The 20,453-nt window shown below is 37.2% G+C and overlaps 1 protein-coding gene across 2 annotated transcripts in view; it reads right to left on the bottom strand.

Annotated features, from left to right (window-relative positions):
- Positions 1-20,453, bottom strand: part of LOC106882826 (serine/threonine-protein kinase SMG1) — a 182,020-nt gene that overhangs the window by 11,466 nt on the left and 150,101 nt on the right. For both annotated transcript variants that reach the window (XM_089355110.1, XM_089355109.1), the window contains 9 exons: positions 19,713-19,963; positions 10,460-10,625; positions 9,210-9,386; positions 6,910-7,034; positions 6,355-6,433; positions 4,603-4,728; positions 3,692-3,790; positions 2,936-3,120; positions 1,989-2,080 (listed from right to left, as the gene is read on the bottom strand). In XM_089355110.1, coding sequence (XP_089211236.1) covers positions 1,989-2,080; positions 2,936-3,120; positions 3,692-3,790; positions 4,603-4,728; positions 6,355-6,433; positions 6,910-7,034; positions 9,210-9,386; positions 10,460-10,625; positions 19,713-19,963 — 1,300 coding nt within the window. The remainder of the gene's footprint in view (positions 1-1,988; positions 2,081-2,935; positions 3,121-3,691; positions 3,791-4,602; positions 4,729-6,354; positions 6,434-6,909; positions 7,035-9,209; positions 9,387-10,459; positions 10,626-19,712; positions 19,964-20,453) is intronic.

Here is a 20,453-nt window from a genome sequence, read left to right as displayed (position 1 = left end):
CCCCTCTGGCCAAGTAAACCTGGCACATTGGTACAATTCCCTGCTACCACCGTTCTTCCAGTCCTTCCAAGCCTGTTTCTTTTGTCTAATAGCCCTGTCTACCTCCTTGTTCCACCACCACGTTACTCTGGGTCGAGAGGGGACCTTACACCACCCACAGATCTGGTCAGTGGCTTTCAACAGGTTGTCCCGCATAAATCTCCAATTGTCTTCCACGTTGTATGATGCTATATCCCTTCTATTTCGTTAAATGCTTCAAGTAACTTGTCTCTAAGTCTCTGTCCACTTGCAGGGTCTTTAAGCTTCCACACCCTTCTCCTCCAAGCCGGTCTAATTCTGGGCACCCATTTTGCCTTGATCCCAAAGTCGCTAACTACTAATCTATGTTGTGGGGTACATTCTTCGCCAGGGTAGGTTTTGGCATTTATAAGCCGCCCTCTTTCCCTATTTCTGGCGAGGATGTAGTCGATTTGGCTAGAGTGTCTGCCGGAGCGGTAGGTGACTAGGTGACTGGCAGGTTTCCTGAAGTTGGTATTGCAGACGATAAGATCGGTTGCATCACAGAACTCCAGCAGTCTGGTTCCCTCCTCGTTGCGGGAACCGAAGCCATAGCCTCCATGTATGCCATGGAAGCCTCCAGCACGACGTCCGACATAACCATTGAAGTCTCCAGCCACAAAGAGAAGGTCCCTGTCACTCGTCGACGAGGTAGTTTGCAAGAGGGTGTCATAGAATTGGTCTTTCAGACCATCTGGTAGCCCCGGTTGAGGTGCATAGGCTGAGATGACAGTAGCTAATCTATGATGAAGCACTAGTCTAATCTTAAGTACTCTGTCACTTACTCTAACGACCTCGATTACCTTATCCACCCATTTCTCCGCTAGAAGTATTCCTACGCCCCCGACCCCGTCAGTGTTCCCTGCCCAGAAAATCTTGTACCTGTGTTCTTTGCCTGTGAGGAACCTCGCAGTACCTCCTCTCCATCTTACTTCCTGGATGCAGCATATATCTACGCGTCTCCGTTGAAGCATCTCAACAATTTCACCAGATCTACCTTTCAGCATGCCGACGTTGAGAGTGCCAAGCCAAGAGAATAGTTAGTTGATGGCTAAAAAGGTACTAACTGGTATAAAAGGGAGTATTGTATTATCCAGAGTATAAGATGCACATTTTCTATAAAAAAAAAAAAGCTCTGCATCTAATGCAGCCATATTACGGATGGGAAACTGAATACCTTAGGTTAGAGAGCTGAATGAGTGTCTAAGTTCTATGGGAACAATATTGAAAACCTGCCAAATTACAGTTTGTTAGTACAAACTCATGGGAAATTGCTTATGGTGCTTTGGCAATTACGTGAAGAGGTCATGTCATTTCTTTTGGCCTCCTTCAATTGGATACATAACCCACATTTGATATGCATCTTATGTTATTTGAAGAGTCTGTTACATTTAAGAAACATTTTTTAATTATCTAAATGAAAAATTCTCCTAGCATGCTGAAAAGAATGCTAAATTTTTATCTATTTGTCAACTGTTTGCAACAAGTGGATGACAACAAAATCATAGCAGTGGTGCTCCACTCTAGTAGTGGATGGCAGTAATACAAAACACAGCCAGAAATACAAGTTTTACATCCTGTATAATAATTCTCCTGATCAAAACATAACCAGCTATACATCTGATTGGAAAGTGGATAAAACTGAAATATGATAATTGTGTAACATAGTTGATTTATAATAAATTTATGGTTTCATAATTTATCCCAGTATATTTTCACAATGTTATAGTTACATGCAAAAAAATATACATTGTTCCCTCCAAAACCATGTTAAAATATCATTCACTAGGTATGATGAAACTTACTAAATTTGTTTTTTTTTCTCCACAGAATATCCATGTAAAATAAAAGGGCATCTTGTGCGAGACTGTGTCTTATACATTAGCAAATATGGTATACAGTGGATAAAGCTCTGTAATTTAATAACTTACCAGACACAAAATTCATTGCTCCATTTTCTTCGTCATCCCAATCCTTCTCAGAGATAAGTGGGGGAGCAAAGGAAATCAGGTTATCATAAATTCTGTAAAGAAACATAAAGCCATATTTCATTACTAAGAACAATCAAAACTTGGTTTTAATGATGTGTGAGTGCATGTAAAAGAATGAGTGTATACAGCTTCATGTTTGAACATTTTATGTCAGTGAATGTGTGAAGTGTGCAGATGAAAATATGTGTAAGGACCCGGAACAACAACATACTTCACTGTAAATTTTAGAGGGCTACAACTGCCCTAAAATTAACCAATGTTAGTTTGCAGTTGAGACTTCAACCCGTCTAGTGACTTTATAAAATAGCTTGGAGATATACCAACGTATTTGGCTTTTATATATATATATATATATACACACACACTACACTTTAACAATTGTGCCACCAGTAATTACTCACTGTGTAATAAAATCACATCCTTTTAAAATACATTATCAATAGTATCAGGTCCACAACCTAATGACAGTGTTCATCTGCCATATAGATGTAATGAATCTCCAAAAACTATAACTATGTATGTTCTCTCCACTAAATAAAAAATAAAGGACTGTACTGTCTCATGTTCCTGGGCATAACATCTTGTCTCCTAACACTGTCTCTTAGTGCATTCATTCAGGGAGCAGGTACTTGGCTTTTCTTAGCCAATTAGCAGTGACAGCATTGTATCCACAAGGAGTCACTGACCCAAGCACTGTCCCTATATATCCATTTACTACTAACTACAGTATATGAAGCCAACTAATGGCATCTATGGCACATGGTATTACCATAGCAAAATACCTGCCCAACTACACCAACAACAGATCTATCTAACTTCAACAGCGACATATCCACCAAACTACAACAGTGATACAGCCATCCATTCAACTAAAGTGACATACTTACCCAACAGTTAAGGTTTTCAAATAGTCAATCACTTTCTCGGCGTTCCTCATATCTTCCTTGCAAACATCTTCACTGACAGCTAGTTTGAGGGCCATGGCTAGGTTCTCAGAGAAACTCTTGTAAGTTGATAGGTAATCTCGAATGCTACCAGGTTGTGGTGTGGTGCCATAATCTTGTTCTTCAAGCTTTAAAGACATATTTAGATAATTCAAATTCTCACTCCCATCTAATACAAACAGCATGAAATAGTTATGATCATCAGAGAGTTTAAACACACAGGTAAGAAAATATCAGAACAAAGTACCGTTACTATACCTCAAAAAATGAGGCTCTAGTCATGATGGTGGTGGTGGTGATGAAGAGGCAGTCATTAAGGATGTTAGTCTCTTTGGCAAAGAATATACTGGTATGACTATCTGTTATTGTTACATAAGCATACTGGAATAACTTTCAGGTTTTGTTACGTAAGTTCAAAACTTGAAATTTTAAAACATGGCAAAACCAGAAAGCTGTTTATATCTATGCCTTTCCCAAAGTTGTTGTCAACTTAAAAAACAGACTTTGGGAAATAAGAGTTGAACTTATGACTTTGTGGTCATAAGTTGTCCAGTATTTTGCCTACAACATCAACACCGATCACCATTATACACCAAAGACTCCAATTCCTGCAGCCACTACACATCAAAGGCATCAAATTCTATTGACATCACACATCTAGCAAATCCATACAGCACAGAAGAAAGGAAATTAATTTACCTTTGCTACTGACTTCAGAATGGTACGGATCTCTGACATCAGCTTATGATGGGAAGCCACTATAGCCTTGATGGCACTGACTTGGTGGGTTAAATTATCCTGAAAAGGAAGCAAATATTTGTTATGATACAAAATGTGACTGACATGTAGAAAATAATGGCAACTCTCTACTCTATTAGCTATAACAAATAATTGTTGGAAGGTTCACACATCAAATTTAGTACACACATCAGACTTAACATTTTCTACAAAGTAAATATCACAAGTATATTCTATACAAATGCTAATGAGTCAAACAAATTAACCACCACATGATTGTTGAGATTAACAGAAATAACAGTCATATCTCCTTCAATTCAAACTGTAGCATCTTCAGAAAGAAAGGACATATTGAACAATATATATAATGAATATAATAAAAGTTGATATTTTTTAATCTTATATTTATTACGTAAACAAATACAATATTACATATTAAACTAGTATTCGGAACATAAATTAACAAGAAATTTTGATTGTTTTAATTTAGATTGCTTTAAATCATGAAATCTGTATGATAGATTCAGGGCAATCTCAGGTATGTTAATATCATCAGGTTTCAGTAGATATTTGCCCACCTAGTTGAGTGGTTTGTTAGCTTTAACATAAATTTGTTCTCTTAACACTTTTGTTACCATATTTCTTTTGAAATACACTGCCTTTGTTTCAATTAGTTTTGTAAAAATAAAGAATTAAAAATAACTGTCCTTATTAAGCTGCTGTTTAGATCAAATTAGCATAAAATTCTAATGGAAAGTTTTGGTTTAGGTCATTTTATAACAGGCAGTTTGTATCATAGATCCAGGGGTAGTTTCAGGCAGGTTGTTATCTAAAGGGTTAAAACACAAGGAGCAAAAGAAAACACCTGTTACCTTGGCAACGTCCAAAGATTCTTTTAATCTATGGAATTTGGATTTCACTTCCAAAATTTCCTCAGAAATAGTTTCTAGTGTAGTCTTCACATAGTTTTCGTCAATAGGCTGTCCATTACATGGAGTCTAAACAAAAGAAATGGTTCAGTAATGAAATTTACATTTTCAGAGAATTCTACAAATTGTATGTGAATCTGAAGATTTTGTAGAATAGTCTTAACCACATTGCCAACTTATATTTATATATCTATTTTCTTTCCAACATTTTCTCCATAGCAAAAAATATTATAGTTCTTAATATTACCTGAGAATGAAACAAATGTTGGCTGTGATACAAAATGAAGACAACTCCTCTGTCTCTTTCTAGTTGTGGCAAATAAATTGCTGGACAGTTCACACATTAAGCTGAATGCTTTCTACAAACTAAATGGCACAGATACATTTTATACAAATACCAATGAACCAAAGTAACCTCTACATGATTATTCAGATGAGAAGAAATAGCAACCAAATCTCTTTCAATCTTAAAAAAAGGACACACTGGACAATCATCATCATCATCATCGTTTAACGTCCACTTTCCATGCTAGCATGGGTTGGACAGTATTCCTAAATACAAAAATGCTGAGGTGGTTATGGTCAGAACACCTTTGACTTACCAAGTACAGATTTTGGAATGGCCTACCCATTCAGAGTTCAAATCAGTAGTCAGTGTTTTCATTTGTTTTGGGGCGAGAATGTTACTAGTAGTAGACTAGTATCTTATCCACAGAAAGCTTTACCCTGCATCTGCTTCAATATGAAGAGCAACCCTTAAAAGAGGTTTATAGTTACATTTTCATATTATTGGTGCATGGTCAAATGGTTAAGGAGTTCAATTCTTAATCATAAGGTTCGAAGTTTGATCTCATGTGTGGCACAATAACCTCAAGCTCACCTTAACCTGATCAACAAAAATTGGGTAGACATAAACCACATGGAAGCAAATCAAGAGGACAGTACTTGTGGTCTGCAGGCCCCAATCTTACCTCAACACTGTCACTTAACATTGCTGTGGTGATTCTCATTGAATTTTACATTAAATTGTAAAAGTGTCTGAGGGATATTCAGCCACTTATGCTATACTACAAAGAACTTGTGGTTACATCAGATGAACAACTGGAACCCTGATTTGTGGAAACCTATGTGAAATGCATTAATAAGATTGCTAAAATTAATATTGTCAATAGGTGTATGCATGGTTGGGTGAGTAGTTAGTCTGGTTCCTAACCACATGGTTTTAAGTTCAATCCTACGGGGCAGCAACTTAGGTGAATGCCTTCAATAGCTCTGAGCCAACAAAACCCTTGTGGATTGATTTGTTAGGAAGAAAGTGTGTGTGTGTGTGTGTGTGTGTCCATCTGAAAATCACTTTGCTAGGTAGTGATATTGATGATGTTTCCCCTGTCAACAAGTTGTGTATTGGTTTTGTACCATCAAAGGTGAGTGGAATAAGAGATCCCTTACTTGAAAACCAGGTAAGGGTTAGTGGCAGGGAGGGCATCTCTGTAAAACAGTGCCTCAACAATGTATTTGTCAAACCCATGCTAGCATGGAAAAAAAAATGTTTGAAAAATTAATGGATGAATTAAATTATTTATTAAACAAGTGGAGGCAGAAAGAACCAAGACTATTATTGTAATTTGGTCAAATTAATAAATCAATTAATGCTAATGAGAGAATTTAGAAACTATATATATATAGGACTATCACCTTGGTGAGCATCAGCAGCTCTTCTTGATCAGTTACAGAACTTGCAGTGGATTCAGCAAGCACACAACTTTCTCGACATCTGAAATGGATGAAATACTATGTGGGTTAAACATGGTATCTGAGGGAAGGGAAACAATTTAAACAAATAACGAGTGTGTGAACACACTGCATGTATAGTCTACATGTGTGTGTGTATGTGCATGTTTGTATTGGGTGTTGATGTGCAAGGAGTGTTTGATACGTATTTTAAACAAGCTATCCAAATATAAGGACAAGCCCTGACACTAACATATTACTGAGATATCTTGGTGAGAGAATGGAAAGTGGAGAGGAGCATCACTTGGACACTGAAGTGTAAGAAAGTTTATAGCGAGAGAGAGAGAGAGATGGAGTAGTGTGGAGTGGCTTACAGAGGGTGATGTGTAGAGAGATAGAAGAGCTAGAGGGGCAAAAAATGAGAGAGATCAATAAAGATAAAGTGACACAGCAAAAAAAACAAAAAAACAAAGCAGCAAATAAATAAATATACAGATATAAACAAACAAGAATAATTACCTGTTGATCAAATTCATAAAATTATTATCAGATGTCAAGGCTTCAGGTGTGCGAGTGCGGAAGGCTTCGAAATGCAGGATACCTTGGCACATAGTCACTACATCAGAGGCCAGTTTACTCTCCATCTGGAATAGAGAATGGTTAGAACACAAGAATGACAACAAGGAGTTGCAGTTGATATGGTACACTGAATAATTAAGCTATACTGAACATAGTTAAATAAACATACATTAACAACACCTAGTGGGTTACCATATAATATAAATAACAGACCATCACCTGAGAACAAATGAGAGAGCCTCTACGTAGTTGTTCAATCTGCTAGGAATAACAGTGAAAATTCCCTCAAATTACATCTTATATAAAAATAAAAAAAGTACAAGGAAGGGAACATTGCATAATATACTATATACTCTGAAATATACAAAAGACAGGATGGTCATAGCAGGAATATATTTAATCATGATTCAGGTTAATCAAAAGTGAGCTTTAACTCAACAATAAATCATCATTCAAACCAAAGAGACAACCTTTACATGGTTACTTGCCCTACTAAGAATAACAGTGAAAATTCCCTAAAATGATGCTCTTTACATTAGATAAGGTGGTGTCAAAACTATTAACAATACAGTTGATGGAAAGTACCTAGGGAATGTTCTGCATATTAAATTACATGGGAAAATGCGAGCATGAAAAGTCATATTCTTAAGATTACAAACCTGGAAAAGTACAGGACAAGTTATTACACCTGTAAAAGTATAGAACAAGCTATTACTTCTAGCAAAGAATAAGAAACTTTTTACTTAAAATATTGCAGCAAAGAATGCCAGTTCTTCTAATTTATCACTCTTTACAGTTCTCATCTTTTAAATTTATTGTACAAAACTGTTTAGCTAATTTGTAAGTTTGTCTAATTAGTCACCTTTTTCTGCATTTAAGGTAGTAAATTAGCCAAATTCTACTTAAATAAGTATAGTGTTATTTGTAAACTATAATAAAATAAATTTTAATATTCAAATTTTAATTTTAGCTGCAATATTTTAAGTAAACATTTCTTATTCTTTACTTTACTAGAAGTAATAGCTTGTCCTGTACTTTTCCAGGTTTATAATCTTAAGAATATGACTTTTCATGCTCGCATTTTTCCATGTAATCCATGAATTTTTCAGGCATTGCTGTTGTAAGATAATTAATAATGTGTCAATTAATAATTTAAAATTTTACCTTATAAAATACTGAAAGATAATATTTCAATTTTTCCATGTAAGTGATGATAATATTTCAATTTTTTTCCTGTTTCATTTAAATATATGTTGTGATTGAATTATTTGATATTACCCATCCACACCAAATTAATGGCAGAGATTTTTACCATGTTGTTGGTTGCACCGTGGCTCATCAAAAGTTATAAACAACAAGACCCAAAACCGTCAGTTACGAGGCTCACCTTAAATAACCTAATTTTGTAATATTAGGAGGTCACAGGAATTCATTCAACGAAAAAAAAAAGATTTCCAATGATTCTGGGATTGGGGGGAGAACCCCCCCACCCCATTTTTTCTGAACCAAAATAAGGGATTTGCAGCATATTAGGAGGTCAGGGTATTTGATTCCATGCAAAAAGTCAAATCTTCTTTTTTGTCTTAGTGAAAATCGTGTGGGTGTTAATATAGAAATTGACTGTAGTGTTGTTATTTAGCCTCAAATCAACCCTGATACAGCAAACCTATCATCAAAGACATTTCAGCCTTCAGCAAACCATCTTTTTAGGGATAATCTAGGACATTACGTGGGGATACTTTGGCTGCTATTTTTAGCATGTCTAGCGACCAAGTAGAGGCACTTTCATATGTTCAATTGCATGATGAGATTTTTTTACACATCGAATTAGTCCAAACCTCACAGCCATTGTATCTTTAATACTTTCCAAATCTTAGTGTCATAAGTTTAAAGATTTGCATGTGTCAGAAATCAATAATCATTACATATCAGAAGAGCAAAAATGGTGGTAGAGAGCTGTGAAATTGAATCACATTCCCTGCAGCTTGTTGCCACAAAGATAAAAATTGTATTGTACTTCCTTTAAATTTGGTAAAATAAATACCAACAATATACAATGATTGAGTCAAAAACAAACAGCTACACATTATTAGATGCTCATCACCAATAATTATCTTTCCTTGCAGTGGCTGGTGCTTCCAATAAGACGTGCACGCACACACACACACACAGAGTATTCCAGATCATAAAATCATAAAGTGAATTATATATATTCCTTAGTGAATTATGTAGTTACAAACCTCATAAACTGTTTTTCTTGCAGTAGAATCTTCTTCAAACTGACTCATTACAAGATTTAGTGAGGGGTTAGCACCAGCAGCCCACCTTAGTCTCTGGCCGATGCTGGCTTCCAGTTGACTGTAGCGTTCCATGCAGCAAACCAAATTGTTTTTCTGACTAATCAAAGAGGACGTACTCTGGAAATAAAACACACAGAAATTATAAAAATGATTGACTAACTTACAAAAAAGTAATTAAACAAATAATTATGATTAAAGTTAGGACTGTTCAAAAAACTATAATGGAGTTAGAACAACTCCCATTGTCATACATGTTTGGAAGTAACTTGTGGTCTCAAGTAAGATCAGTCATAGACATTTAGATAACTTAGTTTAGGATTATGAAAGCTATCTACTTTTACAGGTTCAAGTGTAACTGATTCACTATATCAGGATAAGAATGATTATTTTCAATAGATGATTTTAATACATATTAATCTCTAGTCATAGTTACCTATGTTCAGTTCATAAACAAATAATCATAATATACAATTAAGATACAGTAAAGACGTACGAAATGCTGCAAGACTGACCTACTCTTTGAAATTTAACTATCCATTCTAGCATGGGTGGGATGATTTTTGTGAACATGTCTGTAAATTGTAGTTTTATCAAGTGAGGCGATGGTACTGATGGACACCTTCGTATTGTTAACCACTCAACCATCAAACAGAAGTGGAACATACTTGTTAGCTAAGTAGACAAAGGCAGAGTTATGTTTTTAAGTTTTAGGCTGACCCTGATGAAAGGCATTTCAGCCAGGAACATCTTGTTGTCATAAAAGTACTAGAACCACATTACCTAATGTGTCATGTCCTCCTATAAGGTAGAAGGGTGTGATTTAAGGAAGATTTGATCTGTTGTTTACAACAGATCAAGTAATTACAGAGGCTCTCTCATTAATGTAGTTTGCCAACAAACAAAACAGAATACCTTTAGTAAAATGGTTTGAACTCATGGTCATATAGTTAGTATTCAGGGCCCCAGTCAAATGGTCATTGTGCCTCATATTAAGAGAGGAAACAAATTTTGATAAGGAGGGAAAACAAAAAACCCCAATGAACTGCAACTACAGCCAGTCTAAACATCCGCATTATCATTACTGACAGCAGATATTAATATAAATCTAAGCACTGATAACATAAAATGCATTGAAATAATTGTCGTTTTCTATCAGATATACAATCATATGGCATACAAAATAACATTACCTTCCGCATTTCTGACATAATTGTAGCTCTACTTGGCATCACCATCTGGTTGTGGTGGCCTCGGGCATTGATAAAGAGGTCCTCATGGAGCCACTGATAGCGAGCAAGTTGCAACTGCACTCTCTGTAGACTGGCCTTCACTAGTGCAATGTTTTCATCGAGGCGCCTGCAAGCAGTATAAATAAATAAAATAGAATAAGATATATTACAAGATCACACAGTTACAAATTCAATCTTTTGTACCAGTACAGCTGTGAACCATTCACATTATTCTATATATATATATCAGTCTAGCAAGCTGAAAATAGACATCAGTCTCATTTCCTGAGTGGTTGATAACTAGGGGAGAAGGAACAAGCAAACATCTACCTTTAAAAATACTTCATTTATTCATAATCATCATTTAACATCCATCCTCCATGCTGATACAGGATGGACAGTTTGATATGATCCAGTGAATTGAAGGACTGCATTGTGTACCAATGTCTGTTTTGGTATAGTTTCTATGATTGGATGCCCTTCCTAATGCCAACCACTTTACAGTGTGTACTGGGTGTAACTGAGTAGGAGTGCATTATTGAGTGAGGTGTCTTTATGTCAGGTATTGAAAGGTTTAAAATATGATAAAGATACAGAAACATGTGTCTTGCTTTAGAAGAGATACACGGTTACCCAAGCAGGAAAGTGAGAAAATGATGGTGGAGATGAAGTGTCAGAGCATACCCTCAAGTTACAATAAGGTGAATATAAGAGAGAATAGGGAAGGGTGGATGGTAAGCTTGTGAGAGTGTGAAAAAGTGACAAATGGTTAGAAATGAAGATAGAGGGGAATACAGTGAATAGTGAAGATAAGTGGTGAAGAAAATAGGAGTGGAACAGGGAGGAGAAGGTGATAAGTGTCAGTACATAAGGAGTCGGATGGTGGAGAGCAGCATCCAAATATCAGGTCATCCCATAAGTTCTGTCCGATTTTTGAATAAAGAAAACAAGTGATCAAATGTTATATTTAATTGAAATTCAATTATCAATGTACGTTCCCTGATTATCTATGACTTCCTCCCATCTATTTAGAAGCTTTTTAATCTCATCGATGTAAAACTCTTTTGGTTTCAAAGCGAAGAACTCTGAAATGTCAGTTTCGACCTCCTCCTGGATTGCAAAAGTTATGTCCCCCAAATGATTCTGTAAACTACGAAACAAATGATAGTCTGAAGGAGCAAGGTCGGGAGAATAAGGTGGATGAGGAACTTTTTCCCAACCAAGCTCTTCGATCTTCTGTGATGAGATCTTTGCAGTGTGGGGTCGCACATTGACCTGATGAAACATCACTCCTTTTCGATTCACTAAAGCAGGTCTTTTTTTCTTTCAAAGTTTGGTTCAAACGCTCTAATTGCTGACAGTAGACTTGAGCATTGATTGTTGCATTAGGTGGTAATAATTCAAAGTGAATTACTCCTTTGCAATCCCACCAGATAGAGAAAAGAACCTTTTTCCCATGAAGTTCCCTCTTCAGTTGTGGTTGAGTTTTTCCCTTTTACTAAGCCACTGTTTACGACTTAACGTTTCGATAGAAGATCCATTTTTTGTCACCAGTCACAAGTCTATCCAAAAAGGGTGAAATGAGTTTGCGAGAATGGAGAGAAGAGCAGATGTCAACCAGGGATTTGCAGTTGCTTTCAGACAATTCATGAGGTACCCATTTTCCAAGTTGTTGAAGATGACGATGAACAGTTGTATGGTTTGAACTAAGCTTTATTGCCAATTCTTCAACTGATAATGCAGGATTTTCTTCAAGTAATGCCTCAAGGAGCTTATCATTAAACTCAACTGGACGTCCTGTTCGATCTTCATCTTCAAGGCTGAAATCTCCACTTCTGAATTTTGCAAATCATCTTCTGCAAGTTCTTTCATTCAAGCATTCTTTCCCATAAACTGAGTGTATGTTTTGAGTTGCTTCGGCTGCAGAGTTTCCTTTTTTGTACTCATAAAGCATTATGTGCCTTAAATGCTCTTTGGATACTTCCATGTTAGAAAGGGTTTTAATCAAAGAAATTTTAATTCTATTATTCTGTAAAATAATTAATTAGTTTAAATGTACACAAATGCATAAAAATGATTTTTATTTCCGTTAGACATTCTAAAATACTATTAAGTTTCATTCAATTTTTGAAAAAGTAAAATTGGACAGAACTTATGGGATGACCTGATATATTTAAATTATTCTACTAAACTGGCTTTATTTTTTACATCTATTTTTTTTTAATGTTTGCATAAGGGTGTGGAAGCTTAAAGACCCTGCATAAGGGTGTGGAAGCTTAAAGACCCTGCAAACGGACAGAGACTTAGAGACAAGTTACTTGAAGCATTTAACGAAATAGAAGGGGATATAGCATCATACAACGTGGAAGACAATTGGAGATTTCTGCGGGACAACCTGTTGAAAGCCACCGACCAGATTTGTGGGTGGTGTAAGGTCCCCTCCCAACCCAGAGTAACGTGGTGGTGGAACAAGGAGGTAGACAGGGCTATTAGACAAAAGAAACAAGCTTGGAAGGACTGGAAGAACGGTGGTAGCAGGGAATTGTACCAATGTGCCAGAAGGGAGGCTAGGCGACAGGTTTATTTAGCCAGAGGGGAAGCAGATAAGGAAAGATTTGCCAATGTTCTGCGCCGTGAGGACCAAAGACTCGAGGTATTTCGGGTTGCAAGACAGTGTAGGAGAGAGAATAGTGATGTTGTAGGAGAGAAATGTGTTCGCATGGATGATGGTACGCTTGCATTAAATGAGGATGCAAAGAAAGAGGTCTGGAGATGCCACTACGATAGATTGCTTAATAAAGAGAATGAATGGGAGAAAGAGAGCCTGCCTTATGTCGACCCAATAGAGGGACCAGCTATCCGAGTTGATAGTACCAGGGTAGATAAAGCAATTAAGAGTATGAAGACCGGGAAAGCCCCCGGCCCATCAGGAATCACTGCAGAGATGCTCAAAATATCTGGCAGTGTTGGCTATAGCCTAGTCACCCGTATTACGAACCAGGTGATACACGAAGGAGTCATACCCAATGACTGGTGTAGCAGCATCATAGTCAACTGCTACAAAGGTAAAGGTGACGCTTTAGATACAAATAATTACAGAGGCATCAGGTTATGAAAGTTACAGAGAGGGTCATAGCCCAACTAATTAGGGAGCGAATCAATTTAGATGAGATGCAGTTTGGGTTCGTGCCAGGTAAAAGCACTACTGATGCCTTATTTCTAGTGAGACAGTTGCAAGAGAAATACCTAGCCAAGGATAAACCTCTGTACCTGGCTTTCGTTGACATGGAGAAAGCCTTTGACAGGGTCCCCCGATCCCTTATCTGGTGGTCAATGAGGAAACTTGGGATAGAAGAATGGCTAGTGAGAGCTGTGCGAGCCATGTACAGAGATGCGGCCAGTAAGGTGAGGGTTGGAAATGAGTACAGCAATGAATTCCGGGTAGAGGTAGGGGTCCACCAAGGTTCCGTCCTCAGCCCCCTATTATTTACCATAGTCCTCCAGGCAATCACAGAGGAGTTCAAGACAGGTTGCCCCTGGGAGCTCCTCTATGCTGATGACCTTGCCCTAATTGCGGAGTCACTATCAGAACTAGAGGAGAAGTTTCAGGTGTGGAAGCAAGGTCTAGAATTGAAGGGCCTTAGAGTCAACCTAGCTAAAACCAAAATCCTAATAAGTAGGAAGGTAGATAAAACACAAACCCCTTCAGGTAGATGGCCCTGCTCAGTATGTAGAAAAGGAGTAGGTAGTAACTCTATAAGATGTACCCGGTGCAAGCTATGGACACATAAGAGGTGCAGCAACATCAAAGGCAGGTTAACTAGCAAGTTAGTTTTTGTTTGTGGCAGATGTTCAGGTGCAATAAAGACTGCAAACAAACAGGAAACAACTTCTATCTCATTCCAGGGTGAAAAACTAGAGGTAGTCGATAGCTTCCGCTATCTGGGCGACCAAGTTAGTAGTGGGGGTGGGTGCGCTGAAAGTGTAGCTGCTAGAATAAGAATAGCCTGGGCAAAGTTTAGAGAGCTCTTACCCCTGCTGGCGACAAAGGGACTCTCACTCAGAGTAAAAGGCAGACTGTATGACGCATGCGTACGAACAACCATGCTACATGGCAGTGAAACATGGGCTGTAACTGCTGAGGACATACGTAAGCTCGCAAGGAATGAAGCCAGTATGGTCCGTTGGATGTGTAATGTCAATGTGAATACCCGTCAGAGTGTAAGTATCTTGAGAGAAAAGCTGAACATTAGAAGCATCAGTTGTGGCGTGCAAGAGAGACGATTGCGCTGGTATGGACATGTGGTGAGAATGGAGGAGGATAGCTGCGTGAAAAAGTGCCACACCCTAACAGTTGAGGGAACCCGTGGAAGAGGTAGGCCCAGGAAGACCTGGGCTGAGGTGGTGAGGCAAGACCTTCGTACATTGGGCCTCACCGAGGCGATGACTACGGACCGAGACCTTTGGAAATGGGCTGTGCGTGAGAAGACCCGGCAAGCCAAGTAAGATCGTTGCCAGTGCCCCTGGACTGGTTCTTGTGCGGGTGGCACATGAGATGCACCATTTTGAGCGTGGCCGTTGCCAGTACCGCCTGACTGGCTCCTGTAGGATTTTCGAGCGAGATCGTTGCCAGTGCCCCTGGACTGGCTTGTGCGGGTGGCACATAAAAGACACCATTTCGAGCGTGGCCGTTTTCGTGCGGGTGACACGTAAAAGCACCCACTACACTCTCTGAGTGGTTGGCGTTAGGAAGGGCATCCAGCTGTAGAAACTCTGCCAAATCAGACTGGAGCCTGGTGTTGCCATCCGGTTTCACCAGTCCTCAGTCAAATCGTCCAACCCATGCTAGCATGGAAAGCGGACGTTAAACGATGATGATGATGATGATGATAACCAAAATGGCACACACTTTGGAACAATTCCTTTTTTCTTGGATGTTCATCTTACTGCTCACTAGTCAACTTTAGTGTCGACGTGGAGATTTTGTTTTGTTTATCAGTCAGATAAACAAAAGCATGTTTGCTGTTTTTGATCAGTAACATAATATAAAATGTGAACTTATGATTATGTAATCAGTGGTCCACTACTTTAACTTGTTGCTTGCCTAATGAAATAAATAAAGAGAGATAGAAATACATTTATTTATTCAATGCTGTTTATCTTCACTAGCATGGTGGTTTTACATGCTTTCAGTTGGATGCCTTTCCTACTGTCTTTGAAAGTAGGAAAGTCATCCAACTTGTTAGTCAGAAAAAGCTGAGCCAAGGACAATACTGAATTTTGCCAACCAAATGCTCATCATCCAAACATTTAATTTCACAACCAGTGCTTCATTACAGCAATGTGAAAGAGATGAACAGTAATATCTTCCCAGAGCCTTCATTGCACATCCTATTAAGGTCCTGCAAAGAGCTTTCAAGTGGAAAAAAAAGACATTATTATTGTTTGGTGGGAATACATTGGAGAGGAGGAGAAGGAAGAATTGCATACAATGTTTAGCCTGGATTTATAGACATACTAGCAGAGATACCCGGCGTTGCCCGTGTTACATGCAATTGAAGAATGAGACTTTTCTGTTATATTTTCAAGGAACTGGAATACCTATGATTCGAATTTCATCAAAATTGCACATGAGGGTTCTTTCCCTCTTTACACACCCTAAAAAAAAATTCTAATCATGACACATGTATCCCATACTATTGATCTTTATGTGCATATTCCAAAATTCCAGTCTTCTGGAACCTATAAAAAAGATTTTTCTCCTGAAAAATGGAGCTCATGGAGCTCTAAAATGTGGGAATGAAGGCTCCTATTGGGGGTGGGTGTGTTAATGTCAACCAGAGAAGTTGAATTGTTGGGAATGGTTTTAACTCGGGCCTTATAGTATGCCTGTATATATGTGAGAGTATAGTTTCACTTTAATAGTTTCAGTATGAAATTGAAAGTATTTAAGTGAAAGTATCTGACATTACAGTAGTGATATGTTATTGTTTCACTTTTGACATGCAATAGTGCTCCTGAAAATGGAGCTCGTGGAGTTGGAAAATGTGGGAGTTAAGGCCCCTATTGGGGGTGGGTGTGTTAATGTCAACCAGAGAAGTCGAATTGTTGAGAATCTTTTTAACTTGGGTCTGATATGTATTGTTCGAATTTCTTTGAAATAAGAAATATATGTATGTTCACTGGGTTTGTAAAAGAGAGCAAAGCTACAGGAAAGCAAAAGATGAATGATCACGATAATCAGTCAGCTACCCTAGCCTAGTCGTTACTACTCCCCAATGTAGGATTCCTCACCATACTGGTGACAGGCACAGCTGTAAGATGCATTATGAATCTATAGCAATTGGAAGGGCATGACCGACATTTGGAGTAAAGGAAATGAAAGTGTCACCTCTGGAGTTTGCAAATGACCACTATACCGATAGGTAACTGTGCAGAAAAAATTTACAATCTATAAATGTCTTAGAACAACCAGTCACTCATCTGGGAAGGTTTTGAAATCAACGTTACCAACTGGGGACTATATGTGACCCAGTGATAATAAAAAGACTCAAAGGAGGTCTGCAACGAAATAATTTTACTCAACACTTTGCAAATGAATCAGTGGAGGCAAAGATGTGTCTCATTTACTTGACAATCTATGCACCACATTGCATAAATCACAATGTAAGTATATCTGAAAGGATAGTCTTACACTGCTGTACTGTTGAATTACAAATAATGCTCATCTGTTATGTTTGGGTGACCCTATAGCTTCCAATAGTACAACTGTATTTGTCTTTCCTTAGGAAAAATGACTAAATTGTGGGTGTGAAGTGCCCATGAAGGGGTCTTTGTAATTTCTAAGAAGAAATTTTAGAAATATGACTTTATTTGTGTGTAATATGTATGGTTAAAATTTCATCAACATCAAAAATATATGAATTTTCATGGGGGTTATGGTCGTTATGCATAGAATATAATTTCCAAATTTCATAAAGATCCATTCAGTAATTTTGATGCAGTTTTGGATTAAAAAAAAAATGACTAATGTGTGTTTGTGTGCATGTGTATATATGTATAGATATCTGTATGCATGTATATATGTGTACATATTACATGTACATCTACACATATGTATACATATACATGTATGCATATAGATCTATATCTATGGTGGTTGTCTACTCCTTAAACAGAGTTTGACCACCTCCTGCACCTACACCTTAGCCCTTTCATGGCGTCTGATGTGGCTTTTTAAACCAGACAGTGTTTTGAAAAAACACCCACACAGATTGCACCTCTGATTTGCACTACCAATACCTGCAAGTAAGTTCTGCTCATTGTGGATCCTAACATGTCTTTTAAGACCCCCATTGGATTTGCAAACCCTCTGGCACACACCACATTCAAACGTGTGCACAGACATATAATCAGAATAATCAGAATAGCTGGGTGAGGTTTGTTTTCCATGGGTTCGCAGGTGAGATTTGAGGCCAGCCAAGGACAGACATGGTCTGTCACAGACTGTGCACACAAAAAGGTCCTATATCTATATATATACATATACATCTATATGTATACATGTATACATATACATCTCTCTCTCTCTCTCTCTCTCTCTCTCTCTATATATATATATATATATATATATATATATATATACATACATACATACATGTCTATGGATACATATGTGCAGATATATATATGCATGTATATATGTGAGAGTATAATTTCACTGTAGTAGTCTCAGTATGAAAATGAAACCATTAAAGTGAAAGTATTTGTTGAATGAAATGTTTGACTGTCAATGTGAAAGTGACTTGTACAGAGAAATTGTGTTGGAAAGTACGCATGTGTATGTATATGTGTGTATTTACGTATGATTGGTATTGTGTCTGTTTCTTTTATTGCCAGAGTTTCTCCTTCCTTTCTTTTTGTATTTGTTGTTGGATCGTTCGTAAAGGTTCATAAGAGAAAGTAGGAGTTGAAAGGATTTGTAAAGGTAGTAGAAAGAGGAAATTAGATTTCATTAGAGGGGAAAATGTTAATTTGTGTAGTTTTATGGATTTTATTCGTAATTGGGAATTATTTTGACGGAAAAAAATGATGCTGTGACCTAAGTTATGGCATTTAGAATATTAATTCCAATTCTTTCATCCAAGAAATTTGGAATTGTGTAAATGTATGAATTTTAAACATATATACACACACAGAGAAAATCTGCCTTTTATAGATAAGATACATCAAGTTGTTTCAAGTGGAAACCTACGAGAGCTAGCAAAGAAGTGAAGATAGCAGAACTACTTGACCTCTAGCTTATCACAGAATATTTTGTTTAAGTGGATATCAATCACTCAAATTCAACTTCCTGTTGCAGTCACAGTATAGTATCATAGCAATGCTTGCCTGTCGTAGTGACATCTGTGATTAATATACTAATATTCTTATAGTCCATAGCATTAAACAATAACTACAAGTATAAAAATATGAACTGTAAAGACATGCACTAAATGTACACCCATCAAAATATTCACTCAGCATATAATATACACACCACCTCCAAACATACAAATATAAATCTCCTATACAGCAATCAGAAATATGTCTATAGTTCACTCACAGACGTACATAACTAGAGGTCCTAACATCATTGAAAAACATTTCATCAACAGTTCATCATGTGGTAATGATGTAAAAGACTGAATGAATAAATGAGGCAGCTGTTGCATAGACACAAGTCAGTTCTGATTGAATTGCCCTCAGCATTCAAGTCATGACTATTTCATTTTCAGATACAGTTTATCTTGGGCTACATTATCCAACATGTACTCCTGTAATTTTCTTTAATCCTTTTGTTACTAAATTTCTGTCAAAATACACTTCCTTTATTTCAATTACTTTTTGAAATAATGAAGACTTCAATAAAATAATTCATTATTAGGCTGGTGTTTGAAACACGATCGAAGATGAAATTTTGATGAAAATTAATTTAGATAATTTTAAAATAGGATGTTTTAAAGCAGAGGTGGTCTTGGGTGGGTTAATATCAAAAGAATTAAAGAAAATAGGGGTTAATTTGAAGTGTGGTTGCCATTTCTAGCAGGCCAAGCAACTGCATAGAAGTTCATACATTGGCACAGGAGTAAGTGAAATAGTAGAGGAGGCAATATTCCTACATTAGCTAATGTTGTGTGTATAACATGGGTAAAAACATAACTGTATCCCTTACCTGGCTAGGTCATGTTTCCTCCAGGTTGATTCCTGTGAACTGGTTAATGAGCTGGCCTGTGTGAACTGCACATGTTTGAAGTGGCCATTTTTAAGACAAGCATCCACTGCTTTCTTGCGCATGTCATCCAATGGCACTTTTGACTCAGCACCGACGTCCTTTGATTCAATTTCAGCAGTTACATTCAAACCCATTGAATTGATGTAAATGCAGGTTATGTAGCCGAGAATTTGAGATGGGAAACCAATAACCTAGGATATAGAATGAGACAAAAAGATGGAAACAAATCAAATCATCAGCAACAAAAATATTTTATACATGAAATAATTTATTTTTAAATGAATTAACTGTTGAAGATTTTCAATATAAAATTCTGTTTTATATGCATTTTCCCATGCTGGTATAGACAAAATGGATTTTCCCTTCAAGATGAGGTAAATGTTTATTTTGCAGGTTCTTCCTCTCACTAACTACTCAGTTGTAAAGTGTGGGGCTTGTTATTTTTCACTATCAATCAAAATAGTGCAGATATGACTGTAAGGTTTGAATGTATATCAGCATCTTTACGTTAGCCATTGTGCTTCTCTTATTTGTAACTAACTGAAGGAAGGAAAAAGAATGGAAAAAAAATTACTGCATGAAATTATTAAAATAGGGAAATTCTGTTTTAGAGAGGGAGGGAGAGACAATGGGAGTAGTGTGTACACGAGAGAGAGAGAGAGAGAGAGAGAGAGAGAGAGA

Source organism: Octopus bimaculoides, chromosome 7 (genome assembly GCF_046866305.1).
Source record: "Octopus bimaculoides isolate indiv1 chromosome 7, ASM4686630v1, whole genome shotgun sequence".
Lineage (NCBI taxonomy): Eukaryota > Metazoa > Mollusca > Cephalopoda > Octopoda > Octopodidae > Octopus > Octopus bimaculoides.
The sequence above is the reverse complement of the archived record's forward strand: the minus strand, read 5'-3'. Positions and strand labels throughout refer to the sequence as shown.